Genomic DNA, 22,631 nt, shown 5'->3' with positions numbered 1-22,631 from the left:
GTCACCATGTTTATTAAGTTCCAGTGAGTCGGCCTCGTCAGGTGTGTCCAACTCATCTAAGTTGACATCCAGGTCATCCCCAGTATCCAAGCCGTCATCCTCTGTATCCAGGGTGTCTTCTGAAAGAAGAGACCCCTCACTGTGGTCCAGGGACACGTTCATTGGTGGAGCTGCCAGCTTTCTTCTTTGATTGGACCCGCCAGATATATCAGCTGAGGAGGGCTGGTCTGTGCAGAGAAAGTCATTTGTTTATAACTTTTTTTTTCCACTTTCATTTTTTGATCATTTAAAGATTATCATATGAACACCTTATGAAAATAAATGTTTTTATTTATTTATTTTAAATCAACAAAAAATTCATTTTAAGGATCTTTGGTAAATCCTCCTAAATGAAGAATCCTTTTGATTAAAATGTCTGTCTGTCCATCCATCTGAATGGGCACTCTCTTCAGGCTGAGAACCATGGTCTTATTGATGGCAATGCTTTGGTTGAAAGTGATTAAATGGCTTTTAGCATTGAGCCAGATACTCTATACTCCTGAAACACCCCAAAAGGATATTGCGTGGGACGCAGTTAAATGCCTTTTCTGAGTCAACAGAACACATAGATTGACGAGGAAGAATGCGGTGCTCATTGTGGGGGTGGAACACTGAACTAGCTCTTAAACGCCTCGACAATATTTGAGTGTGTGAGAAATTTTTTCCCAAGCAGTCTGAGGTTTGACTAACCGACATACTCTCCTCTCTAGTACCACGTCATTTAACAGGTTATAAGTGATTCACCTTGCTGGCACAGAATACCATTTTAAGCCCGTCAAACTTTGTTATTTAAAGAAATGGGGGCAGATTATGTACCTCTGTGACAGGGCTGCTAGTAACAAAGTAATGAAGACATCATTTAAATTGAATGATTCAGTCAGTGTTAAGTGTTAACAAACAAACAGTTCCTGTGAAAATGATGAGGTACAATGAGGGGACTGAAATTAAGTGAAAGTGCAGTGAATGTCCACAGATGTTTTCAGAACTACTGTTTGTCTCCGCAGAAGTAAAATATAAAGAAATGCAATTGTGCACAGTACAATCAAATTTATAGAAAATCACGCAAACAATGCAAACGTTTAACTTTGTGTTTAATTACCTTCTTTGTTTTCCTTGTCATCTGTAGCGTCTTCATTGGATGCCATCTTCATCATCATCCCAGCTGCACCAACTTCCTGTTGGGAGTGTCTGCTCACAGGCTCAGAAATACAATAGTGAGCCACAACATAAATTATCATTGCTACAACCACTGCCACCAGAGGCACAACTACACAAAGTATTGGGCCAAACAAGCCAAATACAATCATCTATATAGTGAAAAGCACTAACTGTTCCCATGACACTGAATCCGAGCGAGTGTAAAATGTGTTTGTTTGACTCAGGACATGAAATAATTTAGAAGTGACAAAGCAGACAGAGAGAAACGCACTCACTGCTTCATTCCCAAGCTGCACGTGTGGGCTGAAGAAACAATGCTGAGCAGTGTTGGAAGCTCCCCCCTCCCTAAACTAAAGCCCCTCTAACAGACCCTGATTTGAATAAGGCCTCTAACAATAGAGAGAAGCAACATAGAGAGAGCACTTACATATGATTATATGCACAGATGTGCAAAAGGTTTTCTTTTTCCCTTTAAAAAAACCTCCATCTTATGGGCTTCTACCTTTCTCTCAACCTGTCTTCTCTGAACACGAGTGGCTGAACCTCTCTCCCCACTATCAAGTCACATGACCACTTGATTATTGAAAAGCCTATTGTGTGTGTATGGAAACTCACAGGCACACAAACCAAATGAAAGACAGGGGAGAGCTGTGTATCCCAAAGAGGCCACACATTATCAGAATTACAAAGTGGAGCAAAACACAAACCATTATGAAAAATCTGACCTGCAATAATCACACACATACTCAAATGAACAGGATGCATGCACAGCCACATGTGAAACACATGCATACAACCTAGAGACTGATTACACAACTTGACTTTTGTTTTTTTTAAAAACATCACATCAAAAACCCTTGCAGGTATATTTATCTACATATTCACTACTATATGTACATAAAGGACTATATTTTGCTAACTGTACATTAGAAATGACCCCATTTCTGCTTATATAATCATTTTTTTAAATGTATAAAAATCTATAATATGGTGCAGTCCCTCTTTACATTGGAACTATTATGCTTTCCGTCCTATGGATAATACAATGCAATGTCCTTGATCCTTGTAATGCCTTATACAAGTGCAGTGGAGTCAGATTTGGGTTCTACGTAGTAAACAAAATTTGAGACCACTGGACCATTTTCATTTTCCAGTTCTTATGGTTTTTAGTGCAAAAACACATTTAGCCTAAAACATGAGTAAAGAGAATGATGAGAAGAATATGAGCCTTGCTGCTTTGACCACTAAAAAAAGAACTACAAGATTGATCTATGCTGCCACCTTGTGGTTCAAAACAACATTGCATGTGATTTTTTTCTAGTCTGTTTAAAAAGACCAGTGATAGAAAATCTTTACTAAGCAAGGGGTAGACATAAGAAGGGTCTGACTCTTAGCTAATGAAAGTAGTACAGCTTAAATTCCAGAAAAGAGTAAAAACTGAGGTTTTACACAGTGAATAACCTGCTGTGCTGACTGAGTCTATATAAATGAAAGCTCACCTTGACAGGGGAAAATGAACATATCCCTCCAGCACATACCGTGCATGATCCTCTGTCTCAGTGTGGACATCTGATTGATAGAAAGGCTTCCCTTCAGACTGATAATGAGCATGGTCTGACTGAGACTCATACTGACCCTGGCTGTTAGCTGGATATTGAGAGTATTGGAAGTCAGAAGTGCACAAAGAAGTGGAGGCAACTATATACTGACTTTCAGCTGTGTCCTGACACCTGAAGTGTGTGTCACTCAAGTGGTTTGGAGATTTATCTCCAGCTTCAAAACAGTTCTGAGTCTGCTCGTATCTGTATTTTGTAGCCGTGGCATCAGTTGTAAACTCGGCATAGACGTCAGTGGCATCCTGCTGTCGGCTGGATTTGCTCTCTACAAAGGCTGGATAGGTGCACTGGTTTTCAGTTCTTTGATCGATGTGATGATAGTTATAGCCATACTGGGTTTGACCCTGAGTTGTGTTCTGTTGTCCGGACCACTGGTATGCATCATTTTCTTGAGCAGGGTGGGACGACACTTGTGATGTTATGTCTTGGTGTCTTCTTTTAAAGGAAAAAGGGGATAATTGAAGAGAGAGTGGAAAAATATTCAGAATTAATACACACAGAGTCACAGTTATACTTTTTTATCTCTACAATGTTTTTAGTCTGTCCATTCATAAACCAAACACCAAAAAAGTGGAGTGATAATATATCATTAAGAAAATTTGGGGCCCTTGAAGGCTACATTACCCTTTTTTTGTTTGTTTATTTTTCTCTAAACGTGCAAAGACACAAATGCATGTTCATGGGTACCAGGGTGACAAGATTTAAAATTCAGCCATTTTTCTACCAATCAACAGGTGGCGGTAATGTGCCAAAAAACACAAATATGTCTCTGGAAAAGGAAGGAAGCAAAGATGACAATAAAAACTATAGAATAAGCAGAGAAAAATCCAGTTGTTCTTTTTTTAAGATGTATATTTGCATACATTGATTAGCGCTTAAGGACATTTACATTGTGTTTTGTGAAACTAAACCTAACCCAACAGGACTATTTCATCAGTGTTTAAAATCAGCAATAAAGAGAATGAAATAAAATGTCTTCAACATTGTAGGCCAAAGATATATTTGTAATTCTCTGAAATACAGAACAGGCTCCACTTCATAGACAGTATATTCTATTGATTTATTTACTAAAGAACTATTGAAGCTAAAGGTACCAGTGCATGAATGAACACACGCACACACACACACACGCACAATGCCAACACCTTGCAAGAGAGCTAAGGGAGCTGTTTCCATTAGCTGTGGTGGGTCTGCAGCTGTAATGAGGCAGGTAATGCATATCTAATGAGGCATAAACAGATTTATAAACACACTCAAAAACACACAGAGCTGCAGATCAAACCAGGCTGCTAAACACATGAGATATGCATCCATTCACACGCAAGGCTTGCTTCTTTCTCACTCACACTCACATATTATAAACAAACATAGTCCCTTCAGGCTCTTATCCTCTGTCAGTCACTCATCCTTCCATCCGTCCATACACACACCAGACTCTGGTGCTTAGGTGTTCCTTCTGGCTCGTGAGTTCAGTTATGTTCAGTTATCTAAAAGACTTCATTGAGAAAACTTTTGAAACTAAAAGAATTAAGGCAAAGTGAAAGGAAGGAGGGCTGCCTGTGTGTGAGTTGCGTGTGTGTGAATGAGAGAGAGATACAGGTCGGTGTGCGCAGGCATTTTCATTTATTTGCCGTTAGCAGCCTGAGAATAGAAAAGTCTATCAAGTAAAGAAGACAGAGTGCTGCAGAATTACTTCTATATCTTCTCTACTCAACACAAATGAAGTCACCACTAACTCCGGAGTATTTGGAAAGCATATGAATTTGGATTGTGTTTCTTACCTTAAATCAGGTAAATAATTATCTTGTGAAGCTCCAGTGTCTCCAGGCTGTTGTCCAATAGACCATTTATCCCAATCTTCAGTCCTTATAGGTCGTCCATCACGGTAATCCACTCTGCTCAGTGGAAACCCATCTCTCTTTGGCTCATGTGTTTGTAATCCTGCTTGCTGAAATGAAGACCCTCCAATTAAGTCATCACTAAAGCTCAGCAGGTCTGAAGATGCAAACTCTTGTCTTTCTTCCCTCTCTCTTTGCACTTCTGAAGTCCATTTTGGAAGGACAGCATTCTCTAGTGTGTTGGTTTCCTCATCCTGCTCCTCAACGTCATTTTCCTCTTCCATTAAATCTCCAGAAAATGGTAATCCTAGTCTTTTGTCAATGCAAACACTTGTTTCATTTACTGGGGTGCCAATCAGAGAGCTGGCATGAGAGGCCGAACTGTTGGTAAGCACAGGGGATTGTGGCTCCGACGTGGTTTGGGACGTGTCCTTTCTCCTTAACTGAGCCCCCCAGACTTGGAAGTCACCCAAGGAAGCAGGACATGGAGAAGGAGCGGGTGGCGTCTCCCCGCCTTCGTCTGAATCTTCCATTGAGATCTGTGAGTGGACATAAACCTCCTCTCTGGTTTTCAAGAAGTGATCTGATGGATATCTTAATGATGGAGACACACTGCGGGGCACAATGCTTGACTCACTGTCATAATTTCCCTCTGACTGACTGGAGCTTGTTGGTCTTGAATCAGACTGATGAAAAGCTTCCGAGTCATTTTTCGATTGGCTGGGACTGATAATTTCTGGAACCACGTGACAGTCAGTTGCACTATCATGAGTTGCTTCGTAGGGAGTTGATTCGACAGGTTGATTTTGGTCTGCATTGGGAGCACTGTCAGTTCCTCTGACTTGGTGTAACTTACTTGGCAGTGTTTCTTTGTTATAATTTTGTTTTGCAGCTTGGGCCTGACGTTGCAGTACCGAGGCTGCATATGACAGCATGCTAAATGTCTCCAGGGACTTTTTTGTTGCCTTTGATTGCCTTTCACTCCGTTTAGGTCTGTCAAGGCACTCTCTTGTAGCTTCTTTTACCGTGCCAGATACGATGATGTATTCCATTTCTAGGCCAAGTTCATCTGGACTATCTGTGCAACCACTGTCTGGGTTTTCCATTAGGTCCTTCTCTCCACCAGGACTGGAGCTCAGAGATACAGTTTCTGTTGTTTTTCCATCTACATGTCTTCTGCTCCCATCTGTAGCTCCCACCTGACTTTCTGTGGCATGCTCACCTTCATTGGTCGTCACATAGGCTGGGAATAATGTTTGGTCAGCCTGGATTTGTGGTTCAGCAGCTTCCTCTGGATACTGTGAAATTTGCCGAGTGCCAGTGGAGTAGTTGACCAGAAGAAATGGGGAATGATCTCTGGGTTGCTCTATCCACTCAGTCTCCTCTGATCCTTCTCTGCTTCGGCCACCCATCTCACTGGCTGCCTCAAACAGAAACACTTGGTCGTCTGGCTGTTCTTTATTTGTGATATCTACTCTCTGATCTGTCAGAATGGGTTTGCTCACAGCTATAAAAGGGCTAGACTGCTCCTCAAGCTGTATCATGTCTGCTACAGGGCAGCCAGAGGTGTCAGGGGAGGATGCCAGGCTCCATGTACCTGCTCCTACGTTGTCATATTCAGAGGTGGAGGTCACCATGCCACAGATGGGTAACTGCCACACGTCAGTGCCCTCATAGGTGGATGTGTCATCGTCATCATCTGCAGAGTTCTTGCGACTCTGAGCACCTTGTACATCGATGCCTTCTGTTTCTTCACTCTGCATTGTGCCCTCTGCAGCCTCGATGACTATTTTCACAACTTCAGGCGTCTGCTTAAATGCTTCACATGGATCCCTCTTCTCTTCTAAATTGTCTTCTTCTTCCTTTTTGTTGGCATGTGTCCCAACAGTGTCAGTGGCATCCACTGAATCCATGTGACTAAGGTCCTTTCCATTTTCAGGTGCTTCTGGAGTCGTCATTGCGGAAGAGCTGTCTTCCTGTATGGTGGTGTTCCACATCTCCATTCCACCATCTGAGTATCCCAGTGGATTTTCTACAGATGTTCCACCCTTGATATTGGTGTTCAGTCCACAGAAAGAACCAGAGTTTTGAGATAAGTTCTCAGGGGTTGTGAGAGGTGATAAACTGTCATCCCGGATTGTCATATTCCACATATCCAGCGATTCGGGGTAAGACGTGGTGGTCCCGCTATCAGATTTAAGAAATCCTTTCTGTGCAGAGTACGTCCAGAAGTCTAAAAGCTCCATCTGTTGCTCCCTTTTTTTTCTGTGGACCCCCTCGTCCTCTTCTTTAGATGTGTCCGGTGTTAAAGTGTTCAGGATTGTTTTCTTTGTGGCCAAAGCTGCTCTTTCTTGTGCTCCAATAATAGCAGGTTTGCCTCTTCCAGTTAAGTCTTCCTCTGGTGGCGTCAGTTGGAGATCATCCAAAGTAATAGGTTTCCACTCATCCTTCCAGTTTTCATAGCATTCAGTCTGCTCTGTGATCAAACTAAGATGAGGTTCAAGACTTTTCCCTTTGTGGTGGGAATTCTCTGACTTTAAGATCTCTTGTCTGCTTTCCTTTTCTGTCATGTTACCCACTAAGTCTTTGCCTCCAACTTCTTCTAAAATATTAGGTGGGCTCTCAGAATCTTTGGGTCTATTCCACATGTTATTATCACTTGAGGACAATGCTCCTTGTGTGTCAAAGCCCAGTTCATCCCAGGTCTCCGACAAAGAAGATGACACACTGTCTTTATGCTGTAGGCAATTGATCCTTTCAACAACATCTTCTGGAAAGAACCTGACGCCACAACTGCTGGGTGGGCGGCTACCAACCAGGCTGTTGACCGGGGTTGGAGGGACCACGGTGTCAATCATCTCGTTCCCATGGCTTGAACCGCGGCGATCAATTGAACAATTTCCACTTTCCAGACCTCCCACTGAGTTGGGAGCAGAGAAATCAAGAAAGCTTAGCTCATCGAGCTCTGACAGACTAGAGCTCCCTGCTCTTCTTTCATCTTCATATCCTGTTTCTCCAGAATTTGCCACTTCTCCTCCTACTGGCGTAGACTGGTCACTGCTATGCAGCGGGTCAAAATGAAACAGGTCAAAGTTATCGCTCCTGTGTCTGCTCGAGCGGTGTTTCTTCCTCTCTGGTGGGACAGGAGGGGAAAGAGATAACAACCCCAAAGGAGAGGGGTTTCTCAGAAAGAGTCCTCCTGGCCCTGCTGCTGGACCACCACCAGCTATCACCTCACCCACCGGACTGTCATCACTAAGGAAAATCGAACTCTCTTTGGAGGAGCGGCTGCTACGAATGGTGGTCATTCCGCTGTCAGGGCTCACTAGCTCCCCACCGACATTGACTCCTGCACCTCCTGCGTCCTCTTCACCATCTCCCATTACCCTGTTTGCAGGAGATAAAACAAAAGTATGAGTGAACATAATGTTTTCTCTAAAAACTGTAGACATTCAGACATTCTACCTTGCTACTGCCACTGTGTCGCCATTGCCTCCTTCTGCTCTCTCTATATCAGAACCATCCATGTCATTGATGCCAGACGATCCCTGGGAGAACTCCACACTGCCTGCTACTCCGTCTGTGGAAGAAGTCCTACTGCTGGGGTGGCAGGCTAAAACAGAACTACGCCGGTCGACAAAGTCCTTAAGGATGCCCTGGATCTCCTCCGCGAGCAGTGGTGGACAAGCAGAGGATGCAGAGGTGTTCAGTGGAATATGATAAACCTGAAGACTCTCCAGAGCCTCCAGTTCACCAGAAAGAGACCAGCTGGAGGATTCTTCAAGCTCGGAGCAGATCTGCAATGAGAAGCTTGTTTAAATATACCACCTAATCCTTATTTGATTTAGTTCATCTTTTTGAATGGTTTGATTACTAGAGTGAGGCCATATCTTACATATCTGTCTAGTTTCTAGAACAAGCAGTTTGACTACTATGCTTTTCAGTGTTGCTGTTGTATGAAGGAGTATTAGGGCCACATTAAGAAAAAAAAGCATTATTAAAGCATTATTGGTCCTTCTGACCAGATGCAGTTTTAAGCACCCTTATACTTACCCACGCTGTGTTTATGTGCTAAAAGAGAAATCATTTCCTTACAACTAAAGCCGAGTCATTAAATCTTCTACACAAGGCATTTTGTAGAGGGTATAGGAGCCGTGGCAGTTTGCCTTGAAACAACTGTAATCTCCACATTTTGACTTTAGCTTAGTTCAATGTATATGACATAAAACATATCCTAGCGTAATAAGAAAAGTAAAAACAAAACAGGCATTTTTGGACCAGCAAAATTAAAAGGATGAGATGCCAGGTGATTATACACTAATGCTGCACACATTTTAGTTAATAAAAAACTTGTTTCCGGTCTCCTTCATAAGGTATTTCTTTTGACACATTATTTTCAGAGTCAGGGAAATATTTAAAAAGAAATTAATATTTATTCAATTTACTAAAGACACCATTACAGAGCTGTGAGTATTTAAGAAGCACTTTATGCTTCATTCCTGACATATGATTGTTTGTTGCTTCTGATGAATATTTTACCTGTTTCAGGATATCTGTGTTGTTTGAGTAGACAGCCACCTGCTGGCGGGGATGGTGAACTGAATCACTGATGGATAAGAGAACCACAATACCATCGAACCTATGGTGGTGACTGAACGATTTAAGCACACCCAGATAATCATGCCAGTCCTGAAAGTGACAAAAAAGGACAAACATTAAATTTTTACTACTATGTAGAAAAAAAAAAGTGTTCAAATTAATGATGAACCTTTTCTATTTTTATATACAGCCACATAGGAAACTTTGTAAGACTCTGCCTTTTATTGCACATATGATTTAATGTAATTTAGTAAAACTTGAGTGGTTTCAGAAAAAAAAGCCCTTTATCTGTAGCAATGAGAGACGAAGCTGTCAAAGCACACAGAGGGGTAGAGAGACACTTTGTGATTTATTGTTTGGAAATTAACTGTTTGCTCTTAAAACAGCCACCATGCACAGATTATGGTAATTCAGTGACACACACAGTGATTGATGGATGGAAAGTTGCATTAATTAATTGTTTTGTTTGTCAAGGGAACTTGTTTTTTTCTTTCTCTCTGGAATGATTAACAACAATGTTATGGGAACCGTAATTTGCTATGCTATAAAGTGTGCAAAGTGATACTTTTGAAAACATATTTGCTTGATTAATCTAGATTTGCTGTACAACTGTTTGTTTTGTAAAGTTCTCAAAATTGTTGCCGTGCTTATTTAAGTAGAACTTTTTAAACAAAAGAGATATTTAGAGTAAAACTAATAAAGGAAGTTTGACTTTCGTGTGTGTGTCTGCTGCAGACATGAAAACCTATTTCTTCTCGTGTTGCCAGATCGTGTCAGTCCAATGACGTTTCAGCATATGCATTTCTTTGCTGTGCAGTCGGCAGTGTGTGTGTGTGTGTGTGTGTGTGGTCCGTCTCACTACTTAAGCCTGTGCACGCGAGTGTGTGTATTTGTATCGGACCACTGAAAGTGATTGATGAGAGCTTCTGGCGCTGTATCTGCCCAGGCTGTGTCAATATTAACCTGTGAGGATGAGGGGGCCACAATACTCCTCCCACTGTTCCTCCCTCCATCCCTCCATCCTTCTCTCGCTCCACAATATGGCTGCTGTCAGACTCGGGCTCATCAATCCTCACACACACACACAACTGTCACTTCACTGACACTGCCATTTCTCAACACTGATATCCTGATGAGTGCAATGAAGCCTCCCAAGATTCGTTAAAACACACATATTCACTCACATAAGTACAAACACACAAGCAAACGCGCACGTGGCACGAACGCATGCAGACGCACACATGAGTTCACCTGCGCTCGTGTGCTGTGATGCAAGTTTAGGAGCCGACATGAACTGGTGTACGCACATGTGAGATCTAGGAGAGCAATAAAGGCTTCATCATTTATGGTACAATATACACAGAAATGATCAGATGATGCTAGTGAAGCTAAGAGCCAACTGTGTGCATATGCACTCAAAACTACACACACACACAGACACACACACACGGAAATATAGTCAGAAAACGAGCAGAGTGCGAATCTCTGCGATAACACGCAGGGCGACAGTCTGTCTGCCATTTGGCTCTTAACTGAGTAAATTACTACTCATATTGCCTGCCCCTCCTCTTTCTCCCTCTGCCACCTCCAGATACACAGATTGCCTTTTCTTATAAATTATCAACATGTTAGATATAAAAACCACTTGCTAACTATCTCCATGAACCTTAGGATATGGACACAGAAACCTGTATTTCATTTGTTGCACTTACCGGTGGCCGCCTTACCTCGAGAAACCTAGTTATTTTAAATCCTTCACTTGACTTGCTTTTAATTTGACTTTTTAGTAACGTGTTTACCAAAAGGTGAAAGTCCTTGTTCTTGTATAGATAGTTTAAATTCACAGTCCTTGCTGTCACTTAGCATCAGTGAGAAAACTTACTTTACATTCTGAAATGTGAGGTGATCTTAAAATGATGAGCTTGGAAAGTCAGCAGGCACTGAGATATTTAACTGATATTTACGGCCAGTGTTGTGGCTTTTTACTACATGCTTCACTGCAGTTCATTGGGTCATTTTGTATGCTCCTTATTCTTAAGTTCCAGCAATAGACAATTGCACTCAGTGGCACTAAAAGCTCAATGGACTACAACTTAAGAAAATATAAAGCAAAGGCAAACTAAGAAAACTCCAAGCAAAACTCCAATTCTGCAAAAGGAGAAAATACAACAAAATACCATAAACGTGCAGGAAGCACAGAGGGCTATTAGGAGGCACAATAAAGTGATGAAGATAGCTGGGAAAGGACTAATTGTTGCCAAAGTGCAAAATGAGCTTAAGTGGGTTGAATGCTGTTATTTTCCTTCATTCATTATTATTTCATTTAGGCTTCTGTGCTGTTAACTCTGAAGCGTTTCGCAGTGGAGTTTTCTGTATTTGCAGCATGATGCTTTTTTGTGTTTTCCCTAAATGCTGATTATATTCTGTGATGCCGGCAGATCTTTTTGATTATGATTTGTCTATTTGCCAGCATCGCATCGAGCTCTTAAGCGCAGAAGAAAGAAAGAAGGCAAACAACACTTACACCGACAACTGAAGGAAAAATTATGTTGGCGATTGTGTGGTGTCAGCGTAAGCTGTGTGAGCTCCTTTTTTGGTTTAGACCAGCTGTAACATCAAAACTTTGATGACTACTTGTCACACCGTTGACCTGCAACCATTACTATGAATAGCCAAAATAGGGTTGAACCCACGGTTGACACAACATTTTTGAGTACAATTTCTATGCTTTTTAAAAAAAAATAAAAATACTTTTTCAATAAACTCAAATGTGTTTTTCTCTCTTTCAACTGTCCTCTTACTTTTTTTGCATCTTAACTCTTTACATCTTCTTCTCAAACTGTTTATAGGCATCTGTTTCTCAGACTAGGCCTTTATCCACACACTTTTCTCTCTCTCACACACACACACACACACACACGTTCTCTCTCTCATTGGCTGTCTTTGCTCCACAGGTAGCAAGTCTTTAGCGGCTGCTTGCAGTTCTCCCAACCTGCCGTCATTATGCACAATAGCCTTAGGTACAAAACTCAGGCCTCATAACTCACGCCCCGCGTGCGTAAATTCCCGTGCAAACACAGTCAAAGCAAAAACACATTTCCTGCTGTCGCCAACATCTCCGGCAAAGAATTAATCAAGCGTTCATCCATTTAGGCTCTTTGCATACCCTTTCCGTCAGAACACAGAATGCTAAGAGAGTTGCGAGTTCTTCTCAGGCGATCGTTTCGCCACCCTGATGAATCCATCAAGCGAGGTTTGATTTATACATCTGTCTGTGATCACAGCGGTACAGCTACAGTAAATGGGGTGGCAAGGAGCGAGCTGACACCTCCCTGCTCAAACACACACATGCAAATGCACGCACACATGTGCAGTATATACCACTTGCCAAACACACACGCATTGCTGAACTCACACACACACACGTACACACACACACGCATGTACTTGCATACTAACAGCCATTCACTCTTATTCACACTCCTGCTCACACATGCGTACACAAGAGTATTACTGCTTATGAAGTTTTTGGAAAGACAGAGGGGAAAGGGGAGGGTGGTATGAAAGTTTGCAGAGGAAGAAACCCAAATGTCTTTCAGTCTATCTCATATGGGCCTTCTCCGCATGCTTCATTCACTCAGCTCTAAGTGCGGGGATTTGGGGGCCAAGATGCGAGCACTGAGTCTATAAATGTTTTGTTTTGTTTATTTGTTTGCCCTCAAAGCCTGAGGAAGCCACAGGGGGAGAATGAAAATGGGGAAGAGAAAGATTCAGAAGATTCTTCTTCAGCAGAGATGAGGAAGAAACATCAGTGTAAGATGCTGAAGATGGAGCGGAGACTCTTGTGCAGCATCAAAATGGTTTCAATAAATGCCATATTTTTGTACATGACACAAACAGAATAATGTGCACTGTAGCCAAACAAATTTACATCAAAATATGTATCTTGGAATCTTGTTGATGTGTTTATACCACAAGAGTATTTTTACTATGTAAGAAGATGCAATCTAACACTTAAACTAGTTGGGGGAAAAAACAAAAAAACCATCAAGAAATCCCAGGATACTGTAAATAGAATGCAATCTTTATGCATTCCTTCTTAATATAGGGATGTTTCACATGGCTACAGCACTATGTGCTTTATGAGTCTGCTCACCCAGAAAATCACTACAGCGCAAGAAAGAAAGACACAGAATCCCAGAGAGTAATAGAAAAATAGAGGGGGTGGAGGGGCGGGGCACCCTGGCTTCCTGGTCTTCAATCTTAGTCCCTGGGAGGCCCACCCTGCACCTGCTGTCTCCTAGTGCGTCTCATCAGAAAGGCATTTACTGAGTGCCGTGGCTGCGGGCCCCTTCATTAGCGAGCATAATTATTTGTGCAAGTGGCGTAGGGCAAAACTGGCCCTGCATAAACAAACAGAAGGGCCGGAGGACTGCGAACAAACAACACATTAGAGACAATCAACGTTGCCAAAATGAAACCTAAAGCGCAGCTCAGATGGAGATGGACACGTACGCAAACACAATCAGATAGAACAGAACAAACAAATCTACCTCAACAACACAAAACATCGCATAAATGAAAACAGGAAAAGTAAACAACATCCAAAATAATGCTAACTCATCGGCACTACTGTGTCAGCTTCTGCGGATGTGAGGCGCTGAGCTGACATCTCGCCATGTTTTTGTTGTTCATGCATTTTTAATTGCAAGTATCTGACAAATAATAACAATGACAACAATAAAATGGCTTTCTGTGTTAATACTAAAGACAAATTCAAATATCTTATTCATATGTTGCACTAATAAGCAGATATCTGTGTATGAAGCATCCAACGGGCCTATGGATGCTACTGGTGTTTTCTGATGAGTCATCATGACACCCTTTCTTCCAAATATGGTCACACCAAGATGGCATCAGCTACAATACTTAAAAATCGAGGCTTCAAATCAAGAGTTAAAAAATAGTGGGTGATAGCCCGGTAGTTATGTCCATCTTTTATATACAGCCTTTTCAGGGCACACTGTGCTGACTGTGGAGCTGCTGTGATGAGAGTCCATGGTTCTGTTCTGATTAACCCCACATTGCCCACTTCAGGTATAAGTGAGTTGCTGTCCCCAGTTAACCCTATAAGGTCTAACCACCTCTTCTCTGAACATAACAACAGCCTGATGGCTTAACCAGAGATTTTATCAACCAGTCTAGCATCTTTTACTAACCCCAACCACAGGAGACGCATCAAAACAATTTTGTTTCACTTTATTTTCCCATCAAAACCAAAAAAGTACATTCTCCAAAATACAGGGTTTGAGGACTCATACCTCAAACCTTGTTCATAAGTTAAGGTAACCTGGAATTAGTGAAACTCTTACCCATGGTTACAGATATACACTGTAAAGACTAACTTACTGAACCTTCTGCCACTGCAGGTTGGAAAAATGACAGAAAACAAATAGAGATATAGACATCAACACAATAACAAACACACACACACACAGTTAGAGTGGTCACGCGCACACAGAGCATAAGATGAATGATTTTGTTTGCCGCACAGAGAAAACAAATACCATCAAAATAGTTATTGTATCTTGGTGTAACATTAAATTACTGAACTAACATGCAAACTTTTCCTGATCCTCCGAGAAGCGGAAACAGCTTTAAAAAAAAAAAGAAAAGAAAAGAAAGAAAAAGAGAAAAAAAGACGAGGAACTCTAAAACACATTGTACTTCTTAGATATCCATATTAACATATGAAAAAAAAAATCACATTATTCGCATATTCTCTGAGCGAGTGTACGTCTGTGTGTGGCTGTGGGCTCCTGTCCTTCCCACAGTTCATCAACTCCACAGCATGACAACTCTTCATCTGACCGAAGCTTCATCTGCCAGCGCTAATTTCTGAGCTGTGAAAAGCTCAAACACACACGTGCTGGCATGAATATGCGAATAATGCGTCTTTAGTGGGGGGGGTTTGTGTTCATCAATTTGAGGTCAATGTAAGTGTTACACAAAACTTTTCAAATGATCAAGGTGATGATGCACAACAGCGACGTGCCCTTGAGCAACGCCCTTGACCCCTATGGTGCTGCACTGCTGTGGTGCTTTTTTTACTAGTTGATACAATGCATCTACCACAGAGCATGGAAGCTGTAATGGATGCAAACACAGCATCTCATAAGGAATCTGTACAGCAGGGGTTCTCAAAAATTTGGGGGCTATGGACCTCATACAGGGGAGAAGATTTTCCAAAGACTCCTTCACAACGATCTTGGTAGTCTGAGCTCAGAGTCACTTTATGTTGTGAACTGACTCAAATGTTAATGCTCATCAGCTAACTAGCTGTCTAATAAAGCAAGCTACTGAACAGCTGGAACATCTCGCTATTTTGCAAAAGAAGTGAGTGACAGAAGTGACTGATGTGGTGCATCTGGATCAGATCTGATTTTTTTTTAATAGTCTTCAAACAACACCAGAGGGAGTAATGGACACAATATGCTCTTTTTATTAGGGTTAATGGTTCCTATTAGAAGTTAGTAAGGGTTTTGCTAAGACCTTTGCTACTGACTGTACACCCCACTCAGAACTATTGTGTTATGTGGGATTTATTGGTGTTCAGTTGTGCAGGTCTTTGGCTGCATAATGAGAGAGACTGTGGGAATTTAACTAACGTAGAGGCTCCAAAGCATGTAGCCCTCTAAAAAGCCTACAGAGCAGGAAGAAGCACAAAAATGTCACATCATAAAGAAAAAACAAACAAACAATGGCAGTGGAAAGTTTTAACTGTTTTTAGCACTTGATTCACACTTGGTTCCAGTGGTTGGTGGTGGTTTTCTCACCAGTACTACCAGAGATGTCTTTCTGTTAAAAGGGAGTTTTTCCTTCCCACTGTCACCAAAGCTCTTGCTCGTTGGGGGTCATCTGATTGTTGGCGTTTTCTCGGTTTTCCCTGCATTATTGTCAGGTCGTTATCTTACAATATAAAGTGCCTTGAGGTAACTGTTGCTGTGATTTGGTCCTATATGAATATAAATGAACTAAATTTAACTTTAGTATAATTTTTTTTTTCCTATTGTGTCATCCATGTTCTCCACAGAACGGGCTGAGCTAGTTTTTTTATTTATTTTTGTTTTGGTGCTGACCACTAGTGACAGTACACAGCTATAACATGGGGGGGTTTTCAAAGATTTACATTGCTCCTCCTGATTCCCAGAGCAGCACCATGCTTGGTGCTTTATAGTACACATCACGAAGAAACTTGCTGTCATGCAGAAAACTAACTCTAATGTCAAAAATATTTAAATAAGGTCGCGCTGCGGCATTTAAATGTAACGTTGCTTCTGTAAGGTGAAGCACTGAAAAATTCAGATAATTGTTGCTCTTGTGCAGGAGCAGCAGCAGTATTTTATTCTTCTATAGTCAAACACAATAACAGTGTTTGAGAAACCGACAGAAATATTTGCCTTTGCAGTTTCAACTGTAGTGACTCTGAAGGGAGGAAGCTCATTTCGTTTGTACTTTTCTCTTCCTGTAATAGAGGAGCACCCAGACTGACTAATGTATGTTTGTACAGTATACAAAAATACATTAGTCAGTATATACGATGTGTCCGTATCGTTACACCACACACTGCAAGCTTTTTCTTCTGCTAACTAGGCAATCACAGACATCTTTTTTTTTTTTTTAAACAAAAATCTAACTCTGCCCTCTTTAACCATCCACACACACACACACACACACACACACACACACACACACACACACACACACACACACACACACACACACACACACACACAGAGAGAACACTTTGACAAACACATAGCACATAAACCATTAAAGACTAATTGAATCTAATTTATTTAGTTTTCTGGAAAGAATCATTTAAGGCAGAACTTCCCTAAGCCCCCCTCAATAAATGACTCTCATACCGTTTTACTCTCTTTTCAAACACAATTAAAAAATAATATATAAATATATACACACTGCAAATGACATGCATATAAGGAGTTCATTTTGGAGCCCGATCTCAGGTCATTAGTAACCCACCATGACGCTGTGGAGTTGGGGTCCGCTGGCGACACACAAGCCCCTGGCCATTTATTCTATATTAAGTCTTTAATGGGCCCTCTCTCTCTTTCTCTCTCTCTCTCTCTCTCTCCCTCCTGACACACAGCATGCAGGCTCAGCGCTGGTAAAATATGCACAGAAAGTCCGGTGCGCAAACACAGACAAAGCCATTCAAATGAATGGTTATTTATTCGCTAAACGAGGATCTGAGTGTTTAATGTTCCTTGGACGTTAGGTAGTTTTCTGGGGGAGGCAGAGCCATACCCCTACGGCTACAGACATCATTTATTTTACACATAGCCTAATACTGCACGCTAGGCAGCCGCTGAGAAAAATGGGCTTTGGAAGTGAGAAGGAGATATAAAAGAAATAATGAATAATTTTTTATTTTGGTGGTGGGGGGGGTGCTTTTGGGTGGGGGGGGTGAACACATTAGCAGGGAGAAAAGCAAGGGGTAAACTTAAAGGCTTAAAGCACCCTGTTTGCGTGTATGTGCGTGTATGTGCGTGTGTGTGTGTTGTTTGCAAATGTGAAGAGGAAGAAAAAGAGTGACAGAGCTAGAGAAGTCATCACCAGCATTACACAAATGTTTCAATATGTGTGTGTGTGTGTGTGTCACATTTTTGGAATCAGTGGGGAGGAAGGTGATACATGATTGTGTGCGAGGCTCTCGAGCTTCCATCTACATCTCATCCAAATGCAGAACATCACAACAGCAGAGGGGCTCCTCTTCTACACTACAGCACCTCCCAAATTTGACACAGCGAAGGTGCGATGTATCCATCAAAAGTAACTTTTTAACAAATGAAACATTATCTTTCTCTTTTGTCGCTTAAAAGACAACAGAAGTTTTCTGAGCTTCTCTGAAAACATTACAACCCACGAAACACTAAAAAGAAGACTAATGGGGTTAGTAAGTAAAAAATAATAAGGATATTAATCCAATATTCCATTATCAGCACACTTTATGTATTACTGTGTACAATAAATAAAGTACACATAACCATTGATTTTGATTTGTGTTGTGTACGGTTCATAGGAGTATATCAGAAAACTGTGCATAAGTCTTGAGCCACCACTCATTGCTTTATATTTTGATAGGAAAACAGGAAGTAGGCACGCATTCACACGTTTCCATGCATGGAAATACAGCATATAGGGCAAAAAGAGAGTTTGTACAATTATAGCAAACTTGGAAGTCAGTATTTGGCACTTTTATTCTTCAACACAGCTTGAACTCTTTCAGGAGTAGTCCTTCAGGCTTCTTGAAAGACGTTAGTTCCATCGTGTTTTACAAATGGCTGAAGAAACTCACTGTTTTATCTCTCACATGACCTCCTCTTGGATTCATCACTACATAGACCCTGTTGGTACTGATTTTCAGTCCAGTTCTTGTGTAGGTTGGCATACCGCAGCCTTTTTCTCCACATTTCCCTTCCTTAAGAATGACTTTTTGACAGCCATCCTTCCACTGAGACCATTTCTGATGTGGCTTCAGTGATCAGTAGATGGATCAGCTGCAGGGTCTGATGGAAAACTGCTTTCAAAATTCATCTGTCAGCATCATAAAAATATATATATATATTTCTCTTATGAGTGAAAAAGCAGTTAATGTGCAAAGAGAAACTTTAAAAGACCTTCAGAAAGCCTGGAGAACTTCTCCTAAACACCACTATGAAGCTTTACAAGAAAGTCTGCCTACTTGGAAGCAAAATATAAACAAATGAGTGGTGGCTCAAAACTTTTTAAAAAGTACTTTTCATAGATCCTGTGATGTGATTTTTGGCATAAGACTGGTACTTTATTTAATAAGAATTTACCTCCTTATCTGTAGCCATCGAAGTGAGTACTACGGTCATCTCTCCATCCGAAAACTCCTTTACCTCCAGAGTCAGCTGCTGCATCAAGTCTACATCCAGTCAGCACATATACAAACAGACTAACAGTTATATGAAACACACACATATAAGGATCCAAAACGGTTTCACAACAAATAACAGAAAAAAATATATAAAGCATGAATTCCCTCTCCAGATGTGAAAGGTAAGTAAAACGATGTTACAATGCTGCAACAAATGGAATTTTTGCATTCATGCAAACACAATGCTGTCAGGAACAACACAGCCCTGTTATCTAATTAGACCTTATGTTAATACTGCAACGTGCACAGACTGTGCTCCACTGACAGCTCCCTCACTGTCCTGTTAGCTTTACTGCTCCTGCTAGGGAAAGATTATTTATACTGGTTTTACTGCTATTAGAGTTGATGTTGACACATGATTACAACCTGACTACAGATTTACTTGACAGAGAGATCAGGGTGGACTTTCATCAGTCCTCTAATACAAATTACATGGACAGTATTTCTGCTATGCGATGGTAGGAGAAGCAGGGCTTGTTAATAACACACTTCATGGTTCGGTGGTAAAGGGAGACTAATTCATCTTAAAGTAAAAGTCAGTAGCAAGGGAAAAAAAAAGCAGTTTCGCAAATAATTATTACCTGACACTAACCTGCATAGTAGGTAGATTTAACAGTCTAATTGTTACAAACCTAAAGACTGAGTTTATTAACAAAACTAAGTTACCTTTTTGTAAAATAACACAAAATACAGTGGTTAACAAATTTATTATAAGTTTGCTGGGGTAAGTTACCAGTATTTATAATCACCCAAATCATTTTTTATGTTTCAGTACCCATCACTAGTATGCGCAAAGTCTTTAACTGAAAGAGCTTTTAAATTAATAGTTTTAATGCTAAATTATAATTATTGTTGTTGAATTTTAAAATTTACTGTTTTCCAAAAGAGTAGAAAAAAGGTGATGATGAAGAATATTATTCTTTTTTTTATTCAGAGGATTATATTTACTTCAAAAATTATATTTATTGCATTCCTGAAAAGGAGAAAATGTTGTAATGGTTGAATGTAATGATTAATTGATTTTCTGATTTCTCAGAGAACTCATATATATACATGGTCTCATAAATTTGTTAAGCACTGTACATGACATTGAAAACTGTTATATGAATATATGGCCAAATAGCACTGACTGGGTAAACAGTGCAGCGGTGGGCAATTAATTTTCCCAAGGGGCCGACATGAGAAACTTGGACTGTTGTGGAGAGCTGCACCAATAAGCTTTTAACGAGATAAAATAAATATTAAGCAGAACCGGGTTTGGCTTATTGCGGAGGGTCTCAGTTTCTCGTGTGGCCCCTTAGGAAAATTAATCACACGCCCTTATGCTAATGGGTGTATTAAGTAAGCTGGACACGACACAGCACTGACACTCAGCCTCATGACCAGTTTGTTCCCATGGCCCCAAAAAGCAACATTTTCCCACAACAAGGTCAGCTCTGACTCTTACACTTAAACTGATGTATTTTCAAATAATGAAGTCTCTCTGTCAGAGATTAAGAAAAACTTTTTTTTTCCTTCAAGAAATGCGATGCTATCTATGAGTCTAGTATTTGAGTGGTACAGACACTGGTTTGCACATTTTACTGGATTGATCTTTGTAGTGACAATCAATTTATACATCACTGATACACTTCCAAGATAAGATGCTGAATGCAACCCAATATGATAACCCACTGGTCTGAAACTAGCTCACAGTTAAACTCAAAGTAATGGAATCATTGTTTCTTGCATTGGTTATACTTCCTCCCATAAAGTGCTATGAAATACGATGCACCTGCCGCTGTGTTGCTTTGATGAGCATATAAGAACAAAGCTATATCAGACTCTCTACTCCAGCCAGTCTCTCTGTTTAGATTCACTTTGTGATCGAACGCACACCTTGTAACTTCACTTCATTGTGCTCACCAACAGCGACTTCCCCCCACTGCTCCAAGGATTTCACGAGCTCCTCCAGCTGTGCTGAATGACGGCCATGTTTCATCCAAAAGGCTTCTGTCTGGAGTCGCAGGGCCTCTGTAGACACACAAAACAAGTGCAGAGTGCAATCGTCATGCTAACTCTGGCTCTCTTTCACAAGTTCATATACACAATCCGCGTAATGGTAGGTTGCCCCACGAATTAAGAGTGAAAAAATAAATCGCTAAAAGTAAATAATTACTGACAATTTACACTTCTGTTTTCCTACATTTCAGTATGATTAGTTACAAGGTTGTGCACTTGCTTGGGCAGGTTTACACTTAATACTGTTTGTACATCACAAAGACAACACAGCACACAGAGAACGATTAACTCCTAATAAAATGAGACAGTAAGAATAATATTTAGGACATGATTTTGTTAGTGTATAAATAATATTAGGTGTTTGTGCTATTATTTTCTCCTTTTCATCAAGCGGACACTGAAAGACATTTTGTAAGAGAAAAGAAATCAGTGCAAGCAATAATTTTCTTTTATGCTTATGAAAAAAGTAAGTTTGGCTTTTTGGAAGCCGCTTGCACCACTGTGTGATCTCTCTAAATCATATTTGAGGATATCAGTGAATGAGTCTGATTTATCAGTCAACCAGTTATGTAAAAACAGCCTTAAAGTGTGAATTGTCTGTTTGGGATGTATACCCAGACCCCACCTCCATGATAACTGTCTTCTCAAAGACCTTATGTTATTTAGGGAAAGAGCTGAGTTCCTGTAGGAATCAATGAACCTGTACAAAGAACTCTCCCAGAGAAATATGAGCAGTGGACTACTCACAGCACATGATTCTCCTGTTCTATTCATCTTTCTTTTCTGTCTCTGCACTTTACTCCTCTCTCTCTGCCGTTTCCCTCCATTCTCCACCTTAATTCACTTTTCCTCTGTCTGTCTCTCTGTAAATCTCAGTGAAAGTTGATGTAGAGCATTATCGAACAAGGATCAGATGCTTTCTGCAACCTAACCTCCACACAGGTGCCTAGCATCGACGTCTGGAGTACCTGTTTGGCAGGCTGTTTTACTGGCTTAACAACATGTGCACGGAAAGCATCTCAATTAAAGTTTTATGGGGAGTTATGGAGTTATTTTGTTATTGACGGCATAAAATATCATTACATGCAAAGAATATTTTACTCTAGCTTACACAGAAACTAGAAAGTTTTGTCTCTAATAGAGTTCACACGCGTAGTTTACACACATTTTTGTTCTCTGCTCATCTACTTTTTTTCATTTCACGTTGATTTGTTGTGATAACTTTTGTTACTTTAGGAGGAAAATACAACTACCTGACAAAAGAGGAAAACAGACTAAGCTAAATTAAAAAGAAAAAAAGTCACATTACGGGACTCTGTGTGTCTCTCCGAGCTCTTACTTACTCACATTCACCACCCTTCATCTTTCTCGTTCTCGATCTCTCCTGGTGAG

The 22,631-nt window shown here is 40.7% G+C and overlaps 1 protein-coding gene across 7 annotated transcripts in view; it reads right to left on the bottom strand.

Moving 5' to 3' along the window:
* LOC309718494 (uncharacterized protein) overlaps positions 1-22,631 on the bottom strand; it is a 38,319-nt gene that overhangs the window by 7,186 nt on the left and 8,502 nt on the right. For 5 of the 7 annotated variants that reach the window (XM_082553797.1, XM_082553799.1, XM_082553801.1 and 2 more), the window contains exons 5-12: positions 21,117-21,251; positions 19,138-19,226; positions 9,191-9,340; positions 8,117-8,448; positions 4,595-8,038; positions 2,697-3,248; positions 1,139-1,227; positions 6-227 (exon numbers count right to left, since the gene is read on the bottom strand). In XM_082553797.1, coding sequence (XP_082409923.1) covers positions 6-227; positions 1,139-1,227; positions 2,697-3,248; positions 4,595-8,038; positions 8,117-8,448; positions 9,191-9,340; positions 19,138-19,226; positions 21,117-21,251 — 5,013 coding nt within the window. The remainder of the gene's footprint in view (positions 1-5; positions 228-1,138; positions 1,228-2,696; positions 3,249-4,594; positions 8,039-8,116; positions 8,449-9,190; positions 9,341-19,137; positions 19,227-21,116; positions 21,252-22,631) is intronic. The other 2 variants (XM_082553798.1, XM_082553800.1) reach the window with 2 other exon arrangements.

Source organism: Aulonocara stuartgranti (assembly GCF_965226115.1).
Source record: "Aulonocara stuartgranti genome assembly, chromosome: 12".
NCBI lineage: Eukaryota > Metazoa > Chordata > Actinopteri > Cichliformes > Cichlidae > Aulonocara > Aulonocara stuartgranti.
The sequence above is the reverse complement of the archived record's forward strand: the minus strand, read 5'-3'. Positions and strand labels throughout refer to the sequence as shown.